Source organism: Ooceraea biroi, chromosome 8, assembly GCF_003672135.1.
Source record: "Ooceraea biroi isolate clonal line C1 chromosome 8, Obir_v5.4, whole genome shotgun sequence".
Taxonomy (NCBI): domain Eukaryota; kingdom Metazoa; phylum Arthropoda; class Insecta; order Hymenoptera; family Formicidae; genus Ooceraea; species Ooceraea biroi.
The window spans coordinates 9,455,086-9,465,427 of record NC_039513.1 but is presented as its reverse complement, the minus strand read 5'-3'; the positions used below and the strand labels follow the sequence as shown (position 1 = coordinate 9,465,427).

Genomic DNA, 10,342 nt, shown 5'->3' with positions numbered 1-10,342 from the left:
ATCCAGTTTTCGGATCGCGCGGCCGTGCAGCATTCCTGCTTAGCCACTTAGCCCGACGTCGATGCGTCGGGTTAAAAAGAAACGATTTTCACGTCGGACAACAGTCGACGGCGCAAAGGTGAACGATAAATAACGGATCGGGTCGCCAGGTAGGGAGCGGAATCCGCGCGCGGCCGCTTAATTCTACATTCCACCATGCACCCAACTTGCATTCGTCCAGTTGCCGGAGCCTTTTTGTTCTCGAACGAACGTTCGGTGGTCTCCAGGATTGTGAAGAGATCTTTCCTATTCGTGGTCCTGATTGTTTAAACCGGAGGAAGTTATTAATAAAATAATTGCAACATTGCGACGGACGATCACCGCGCGTGTAATGATCTTTACAGTCAAGTTCTCGGTGACAGAGAGAAAGAGAGAGAAAAAGAGGGACGGAGCGTTGGTGGGGCTTCGACTTCTCCCAGCTCTTCGTCTTGTGTCTGATAAACAGGACGCACTTGGCTCCTGCCGCTTTCTTGATGTCCACCTGAAAGGTGGCAGCACGATCCGGAAGGTGAAAGTCTTACGATGAAGAGGGAAGGAGTGGTGGTGCACATATAGAGGGGCGGAGAGGGCGCGGCTTGTCCAGACGCTCTCTGTCCTGACGACGACGACGACGATGTCGCCGAAGTTGATATTCCTGCTAGGATCCCTGTGTCTACTTGCCGGTAAGTGCAATTTACGTCTACCCGCAACTGGATCGTCCGCGAAAACCTTCCCGCGACGTCAATTCATATTCGCTAGAAATCGTTTTTTTATCTTCAATTCGTTGAAAATTGTGCAATTTTGAAATGTTTATTCACGCGAGACGTTCATAATTCATAAGGAAGCTTAATGAAGCAAACTGCCACGTCGCACTCGTGAGAAATTAATTTTAAAGTCGCGAGGAAATTGATAAGCTAGACCGTTACGCAAGAGAGGAAATGTCCACGGTCGATAGATCCTGGAAAAATTGGACTTATAAATGAAGCGAATCCACGAAATCGACGTCGACCGCGCATACATTTTTGAAAGAAAGGGAGGGAGAGGCAGAACCTACTTTGGAGAGCCACTGTCGCTTTCCCCCCCGTGTTTCGCCCTGACATTTCCACGAGACTTTCTACTTCTACCGGAGTTCACCGACCCCTACTTCGATCTCCGATCGCGAAGCGCGTCGTGAACCAATCGTGACATTTTCAACGATTAATCGATCCGCTTTGTCCCCCCGTGCGAAATGTCACATTCGATTGAAACCTACCTTTGATCGAGTGATCCCAATTCCGATGGACGCCTTCGTTACACTACCGTAACGCGAAAATGTTAGCGACAAGAATTTCATTTAATAATTAGCGACATTTAATAATTATTATATGGAACGGCTGTCAGAAAAACGATTGAATTTAATTTAATCTAATACGCGAGCCAATTTACATAGTGGAAGCACTGTTAATTAATAAATTATATTCGTATTTCCGCAGGGACACAGGTCCGGGCGCAAGATGAGGAAGGCGGCGATGGACTCGACGCAAACGCCGAGGAGCTTTGTCAGGACAGACCGGGCGACGAATACTTTCGCTTGAGCGTTGAAGGCGACTGCCGCGATGTCGTGAGGTAAGCCGTCTTGTTATTCTACCCATGAATGCAGGATCGGATCGAACCGCTGCACAAGTTGCCGAGCTGGACTGGAACATAAATCTTTACCGTTTCACGGAAGAACCGGCAATCGTTTTCAAGAACTTGAACAACCTTCGCGACTGATTCGCTTCGTACCGCTCCGTAATTACACCGCCTTCTACTCGATTTAAAAGCAACTGCGGGTGAATGGAATCGCAGGGTGAATCAGGTTCGAAGCCAAAAAACTCGCTCGCCGGACACACTTCCGCCCATACTTCGACTTGTTCTACTGACTCTACCGGTCGCCAGGAAGTGGCTGGCGTTTAACGACTGTTACTTTACTACTCCGGGTCACGCCGGCTTTAACCTCATCGTGATTAGACTCCATTCATCCACCGTTACTTGCACGTGCCAAGCGAATTTTGCTATAAATAATTCTACGCAAGACTCGGAAAACGCGCGGTTGCATTTTTATGACACCCTTTGCTCGGCGTCATGACACGCAGGATGTCTCAAGGACATCCGGTTTTGACAACCGCGTCATCATTTGCAAGATGCATCTTGAAACGCCTGTTCGCAAAGTAAAAAAAAAATAGTAACAAAAATTGATAAAAATAATGGCAATCGTCCATGTAGTCGGTCCAGAACATGATCCAAGATGTGACTGATTACACAAGGCAGGTCGATCGAATTCCGACTCTCCAGGGCTCAAGGCGATCCAGTGGATGCAAAGTCGAGACCAGTTTAATACATTTCCTGTCGTCTCTCTGACATTCTTCTTTTTTTTTTCTTTTTTTATAATCGAACGGCTTTCCTCTAATGCGATAACAGCGTCCGCTATTCTCTCATTTGCTCAATAATGCCAACAACTTTCATTCACGCACGGTCGAGACCCAAAATCACATTAACGGAGTACAATGGGGGTACATAAGCTGCGTTAGTCGCCCTATTACAGCGCGACAATGATTCACATGTGACCTTTCGCAATATCTCGTATCGTACGTACATTTGTTTTAAATTATTCCATTGTTCCATCCACCAATCCCACCCCCATTGTACTCGGCGCTTGATTCATTTCGCCGGACCGGAATCTCTCGGACATCCGGGCTCGCGTGAAACGCGCGATCTGCGAGGAACCGTTCTCGATGTGGGAATGATCCTAGGTGCGACAAAGCGACCGAGATCGGAGTGACCAGGCTGGCTACGGTGCGGTGTCCCACGGGTCTCGCGTTCGACATCGAGCGGCAGACCTGCGACTGGAAGACGAACGTGAAGAACTGCGATCAACTCGAGAGTAAGCGAACGTTACGTCTTTTTCCCCGCCTAGACTCACGCAGGCACCCTTTTTGTTTTCTGTCCCGGCTCCGGCAGGTGTACAAGGTCCGGCCTGAAGCAAATCACGTGCCCCAGCGGACTGGCCTTTGACGTGGACAAACAGACCTGCGACTGGAAGGGCAAAGTCACCAACTGTGACAAGCTCGAGAGTAAGTCGGAGGATTGGCGATGGCGGCCGCAGCATCGTGCGGCCGGTGGATCGCCGATCCCCTCGTAGGCTCGCAACGTAGCACGCACCATTCGTATTCATTAGTACTAACGCATGATCGTCTTTCGCGAGAGTCGCGTTCACGATGCGTAGCGATCCCGAGAGCGTCTCCGAGGCTGAAGAGCGTAGAGCCGACTTTTCGAAATTCGTTCTCGGGTGGCAAATCCCGGCGGGATTTCCGGCGTCGCCGATCGATGTCCCGACAAGCGCGTTACTCAATTACACAGCTCAACAAACAAAAAACACCGGAACGAGACTAGTCGTTTCTTATAGTTTTTTGGATGCTGAACACGAATCCGGTTTCCAAATTGCTCCATCACGTCACAATTTTGAGAAATTTGCAATTAAAGATGCAAAAAGGGCTATTTTGACGAATTGCATCATATTATAGCTACAAAATGTGACGTGCTGGAGAAGTTTAAATGCAATGAAAATAAAGTATGTTATTAGGACTTTCAATCCTCAAAAGGAATTTTTGGTGTCGGTTATGGTTCATAAGATATTTATGGTTAAATATGAGGTGTATTGTTAGAGAAGTTAACTGTGACTTAAGTGTTTTTTAAGTCGCTGACAAAAAAAATCTGGAGAATATTTACATGTTCGTGTCATTGTAAACTCAATCTAAGAATAAATCACGGGTTCTCTTCTGTTAGTTCGCGTTTTGTCGCTAAGTGCCATTTATCTAATATAATTAACTTTTAAGCTGTAAAAGCAGAATGCTTCCAAGTTAAGAACATTTATATATACTCTCGGTTTATGATTTTTAAATGCGAGTATGTATCACAGGGCAACATCTAGCGGCAAGACGCGAACTAAACTGACCCAAGTTATTTGTATTCTCATATACTCCATATATAACCATGGATATCTTATGAACCATAACCGACACCAAAAATTCCTTTTGAGGATTGAAAGTCTTAACAACATACTTTATTTTCATTGTAATTAAACTTCTCCAGCACGTCACATTTTGTAGCTATAATATGATGAAATTCGTCAAAATAGCCCTTTTTTATACCTTTAAGTGCAAATTTCTCAAAATTGTGACGTGATGGAGCAATTTGGAAACCGAATTCGTGTTCAGCATCCAAAAAACTATAAGAAACGACTAGTCTCGTTCCGGTGTTCGAAAAAAAGTGATTTTTTGTTGAACAGTGTTATCAATAAGAAATCATTTCTTAATCGAGATATTCGAGACAATTACGCAATTGGCCGCTTACGTAAGCTGCGAGGATCGAAAAAAGCCAACTATGCGAAACTTTCCAGCGGCGGGTGATGCCATTAAACCGGAAAGCGCGCATTAACATAGCGACGGGGATTCGACGCGAAATTGTCCCCTCGACGGGGACCTGTACTTTCAGCGGTGCGATTAACGATCGAAAACGCCCGGATCCCGATACTTTCGAGAGACGTTGCTTACTCGCGCGCGGTCTCTCGCCCAACCACTTTCGTTCCGAGACGCGGCGCCGCGGCTCGATGGGACTGGTTTCGATTTTCAGCGAAAGTGCGAACGGAAAGCCCAACAACGAACAACGAGAAACATTTCGGAGACGCTAGCGATCGCGAAACATCGGGCGCCACGCGAGCGGCTAACCCGGTTTCGTTCTCTCGAAAAAATCGCTATCCCCCTGTTCTCCCTTGCAACTTCCACGATTCATCGTGTGCGAACTAACAGAGTTACGCTTCCCAATGGAACTGGGCGAAAAAGCTGACGTTCTCGCTCGATTTCAAGCTCTAGTCTGACCAGAATCATCCTTCGTCACTTGAACTAATAAAACAATCGTCAAGTGTTCCATGAGTATATCGATTAGTTAGTTCTTTTGTAATAATATCAGAAATTTCTTTTGTCAGAGGACCTTTTTTATACCTGTAACAGAGAAAAGCAATTTTATGCAGAATAATTTGCGGGACTTTGTAGGATTTAATTGAATGTAAATGAGGTATTTTATTTGCGGTTTCGTCCAATTCCAATTTTCAACAGACTCGTTGTTAGCTTAACATCGTCCAATGATTAATGCCAAATTGCGTGCCAATGCATATGCGGAAGGCCATTACGCTTCCGCGTTCTATTCCCTCGTGAGCGGCGGTACGTGGTAATGAGATACATATCTCCCGCGTGAGTATCAGCCACATTTCAATTTCCATGTTGAAACCGTTTATTTTTAAGTCACAGCCTCTGAAACGATCGCACATAAATGAATTTCGGTACATCGTGAAAGATCATCGCGAAGCGGTTTGCGCAAACACGCGCGTAGAATTTGCAAAATCACATTTCGCAACTCGTGCATCGATAATCTCCCCCCCGCAGCGATTTTTTCGCACACGTTTCAAAATGTAATTTCATTCACTGTGTTCTGCCGACGCCGGCGAAGCGTTTCCACCTCGAGCTCCATGTCGAACGAATTAATTCCAGTAATTAGTTAAGCTCTTGAAGAATGCAACGCGCCACCACACTCGCCAGTTCATAAATCAAAAGCTGAACAACCCGCGATCGCCAGTTTGCATCAAGTGCGCCACATTGCCGCCGTTGCAAATTTTAAATGTCACAATCCCTCTGCGATTCGTACGAGTCAACATTGGCACGCAATGATTTTCTAACATTTTTCTAACGCTCCCCCCTTTCCCCTAACGTTCGCTCCAGGTACGAGGTTGCACGTGTGCGCTCGCCGATCTTTCTCTCTGTATCCAGATCGGTTTCGCTTCGACGATCTGGCCTCCTTACGGGAGCTCCTCGCTGCTCGGCCGGCGGCAATCTTGCCGGCTCGCTTTTACCACTGAAATCTGGAAATTACGCGCGCGATCAGCTCGGCCGTTAATCTGTCAGCGACTGAAGGACTCTTCTTTCGCTGTTAATCCTCGTTTCGCGACTGGAGGACGACGGAACACGACTACGGGATATTCTCGCAATTCCATTTCCGTACTCTCGATCTATCGCAATCCGTTGGCATTTGATACGGGTGCACAGGATGCCGCACACTTTCTCTCGATTATTACGGTCGGCCAATGCGAAAAATACAAAGACAAACGTAAAGAAAAGAGTTGGGTGATTTTGACGCATCAAATTTAAAATCGCTGGTCATCGATCAATTCTGAAAAGCGCGTTACTCGACATCGCCAGATACAGCCAATTAATCCCTTGCGCTCACGCTGCTTCATACTCTTCTAATTACTCTTTCACTTGCATTCTAATTTCTTCTCTACTTCCCAACGATTATTCTCGCTCTCTTTCGTTTCGCTCGTACCAACACACTCTCAAAACTCATCTTTATCTCGCTCTCTCTCTCTCTTTCTCTTCATACTTCCTGTCACTTTTTCATACACACGAATAACAAACAAGTTTGCGTGCATCGCTGCCAGTCGACGAGGCAGACAACTGTCGAGACACAGTTTATTCTCGACCCCTTCACCATCGGGTTGAAAGGCAAACACTCCTCCTGCGAGATTCACTAGGGAGATTGCAGGACGAGACACGCACGTTTATCTTTCGTGGACAGTAGAACGAAGAGCTACGTGTTGACCGAACGACGACATGCACACTTCTCGTAGCGGGCGAAAAGTATAGAAAAAGGACGAGAGGACTGACGACGAAAATAGACAGAAGGAACGACGACAAACGAGACGAAACGAAAGCCATTCCGATGGAGGACCAAAATGAGAAAGAGCCCATTTCGGTGGGCAGTGGCGTAGGAACGAGCGCGTTTGCCAAAGTGTTTTCTTCTCTCTGGGAAAATCACGAAAACTCAAAAAGTCCCCCCCATCCCTTTCGAGTTCTTTGTACATATACATTTTCCGCCACCGCCACCGCAAAAGTATATAGAGCGAATATGCGACGTTGCTGTTTGCTAAGGTGACGAGGTAGACTGCGGAATTGGGTGACGCGAATTAATTCAGCACGGCTCTTTCAGCTTGCCGGTTTCATTTCGACTTTGTCTCTCTGTGCTCCCCAAGTCCACGCAAGTAGAGCGACAGTAGTTCCTACGCTGCTGCGTTGATCGGTGTAAATAAATGAATGGGAGACAGTGGCATTTTTCGGGCCTTGATTACACCTGTAGCTGGTCACACGAATCGTGTAGAGCACCAATTGCAATAAGAACATCCGCGCAGTGTTTGGTACCTGGTCATAAAGTGCCTATTACGAAATCTTTCACTTGCCTTGGCCAATTAACGACGTTAATTTGAATCACAGTTGAACCCCAATGGGGGAAACTGTCCGTTATCAATTAACTGATCTACGTGAATTAACGTCTATTAACTGATGAGATTGATATGTCATCGTACTGGGCGCTATGGTCATCCCGTTGACCTTTGATGGAGTTTTGTAGCAGCAGCTCGCTAGCTCAACTGGTAGCCAATTGGCGGGATGAGCGGTCACGTGTTCTAACAGGAATTGCGTTTTGCAGAGCCGCGTAAGGTCTTGCCCATCCTCAAGACCGACGAGCCCGTCTGCCCAGAGGGGAAGTTGTCATGCGGTAACGGCGAGTGCGTCGACAAGGAGCTCTTCTGTAATGGCAAGCCCGACTGCAAGGACGAGTCCGACGAGAACGCCTGCAGTAAGTGTCGCAACGTATCACGTTCGCTCGTTGCGATCGAGTGACGGATAAGTCGATTCCAGATTTAGATTGTAGCCCGAATCGCGCGAGAGTTGTCGGGTGTAATTATCGAGGCGTATCAGTGCTCCAATCTCATTCATGTGAACTTATATTAATTCTCTGCGTTGACTCCAGCGTTGGAGTCTTGGAAGGCGTCAACATATCCTTAAACATGCAATTTTTACCGCACAAGAGAATCTCCCACACCTACATCGCGATGTTCTTAATCGCGTTACAGCTGTGGAGACCGATCCCAATCGTGCACCAGACTGCGATCCCACGCAATGCGTGCTGCCCGACTGCTACTGCTCGGCTGATGGCACTCGCATCCCCGGCAACATCGATCCCCAACAAGTGCCGCAGATGATCACGATCACGTTCAACGGCGCTGTGAATGTCGACAACATTGACCTGTACGAGGAGGTCTTTAACGGGCAGCGACAGAATCCGAACGGCTGCCAGATCCGCGGTACCTTCTTCGTCTCGCACAAGTACACCAACTACTCGGCTGTCCAGGACTTGCATCGACGCGGCCACGAGATCGCAGTGTTCTCGTTGACCCACAAGGAGGATCCGCAGTATTGGAGTCAGGGCACCTACGACGATTGGCTGGCGGAGATGGCTGGCGCCAGGTTGATTATCGAGCGCTTCGCCAACATCACTGACGGCTCCATCATTGGCATGCGCGCTCCTTATCTCAGGGTTGGCGGTAACAAACAGTTCGAGATGATGGCCGACCAGTTCTTCGTGTACGATGCGTCCATCACGGCGTCCCTGGGACGAGTACCCATCTGGCCGTATACCCTCTACTTCCGGATGCCACATCGTTGCAATGGCAACGGTGGTAACTGTCCGTCCAGGTCGCATCCGGTCTGGGAAATGGTGATGAATGAGTTGGATCGCAGAGACGACCCCACCTTCGACGAGTCCCTGCCTGGTTGCCACATGGTTGACTCGTGCTCCAACATTCAGACCGGCGAGCAGTTCGCCCGGCTGCTCAGGCACAACTTCAACAGACACTTCAACAGCAACAGGGCGCCACTTGGCCTGCACTTCCACGCGTCCTGGTTAAAGAGCAAGAAGGAATACAAGGAGGAGCTGATCAAGTTCATCGAGGAGATGATCGCCAGGAGTGACGTATACTTCGTTACCATGGTTCAGGTGAGAAATTGATCCTGCAATTTTCTAGAGTGCTGCGGCCTTTGATTATTGTGTATAGTACAGTAACGTAATGCACCATGTTTCACGTTTCGTTTTCGTTTCGTCAGGTGATCAAGTGGATGCAACAGCCGACTGAGCTCTCCGCGCTCAGAGACTTCCAGGACTGGAAGGAGACCTGCGACGAGAAGGGTTTGCCCTACTGCTCGCTGCCCAACGCCTGTCCCCTGACTACCAGGGAGCTGCCCGGCGAAACTCTGCGTCTTTTCACCTGCATGGAGTGCCCCAACAACTATCCGTGGTTGCTGGACCCGACCGGCGACGGTTTCTCCGTGAAGAAGTGATCCGTCGTCCATGAAACGAGCAATGCCGCGTCGATCGGCAGCGCGATCCGATTTCTTCGAGCGGTCGGTCGCTGATAAGGATGTCGGAAGCGACGCCGATCATCCGCGACGTCATACATTATCAAGTAACACGGAAATCGCGCGCCATCGATCTCGGCCAGCCAGAGACTCAAGAGCACGGCTCTGGAAGACGGAGAAAGACGCGGAGAAAGCAATCGGCGGCGGCGGGGTGTGTCGAGGCGCAAGATCTCGGACGATCTCAGAGTCGTCTTATCGCGATTAGAAAGCGTCACCTGGTCGGAGGGAGATCGAGTCGTGTGTACGAATGTAGAGAAACTCTTTTACTTTTGAAGGAAACGCCAAGAATGCCGCGTGCCGCGCCGTTTCTCCGAGTCCGGCTCGGCTGTCATTATTATTTATGTAAATTAGTGTATCGGTAAAACACACCGCCGCCTGTGATCGCGGTGAGGATGGTCGCGTGTATCTCTCTCTCTCTCTCTTTCTCTCTCTCTCTCGAGGAAAACGCCATCGCCGCACGATCGCCGATGAAACTCGCGGGAAAAAGCAGGACGTCGCTCTTATTTCTTTCTGCCCGCGAAACGGGAACGAGCTCGTTCGCGAGCGGCGTCGACGGCTGCCAAGGAATCGACGTCCGTCGGGAACGAGGTGGTTCCGTAGCAGACGTCCCACTTGTACATATCCACCGGATCCTTGCCCTCCTGATCCTCGTCCTCGTTGTTTTCTGGAGGCGCGCGTTACGGACAGAGCTTTCTCGCGGCTGACGAAGCGAGAGACAGAAGCTGAACACACCATCCCGCGCCTCTTTGGACATGTACTCTCTAGGATTTAAGCGACGCGCGAGAGTCTAAGTAATTTTTAGTATCCTTAAAATATTTCTCAATAAAAACTGTACGTACAAAAAGCAAATAAGAATTACGTTTCATTTCGACTGTCAGAAAGATTGCATAAGGAGCGCATAAAGACGCTTTATCCCCCTTACTTCAGATTATCCGCACCCCGATTCAATGTACTCTTAGCACATGAAGAAATAAATTTACAGACCAACGTGATTCGATGTGCGA

The 10,342-nt window shown here is 48.4% G+C and overlaps 1 protein-coding gene across 2 annotated transcripts; it reads left to right on the top strand.

Annotated features, from left to right (window-relative positions):
• Positions 1 to 580: 580 nt before the first annotated feature.
• On the top strand, positions 581 to 10,187 carry LOC105275634. Of its 2 annotated transcripts, none has more exons than XM_011332605.2 (6): positions 581 to 701; positions 1,491 to 1,623; positions 2,998 to 3,110; positions 7,570 to 7,719; positions 7,997 to 8,919; positions 9,027 to 10,187. In XM_011332605.2, exons 1-6 carry the CDS (start codon positions 653 to 655, stop codon positions 9,258 to 9,260), a joined length of 1,602 nt encoding a protein of 533 aa, XP_011330907.1. In that variant the 5' UTR covers positions 581 to 652; the 3' UTR covers positions 9,261 to 10,187. The 2 variants fall into 2 exon arrangements, with proteins under 2 accessions (XP_011330907.1, XP_011330906.1); XM_011332604.2 differs by lacking the exon at positions 2,998 to 3,110 and adding an exon at positions 2,790 to 2,920 and having other exon boundaries at positions 582 to 701.
• Positions 10,188 to 10,342: the final 155 nt, after the last annotated feature.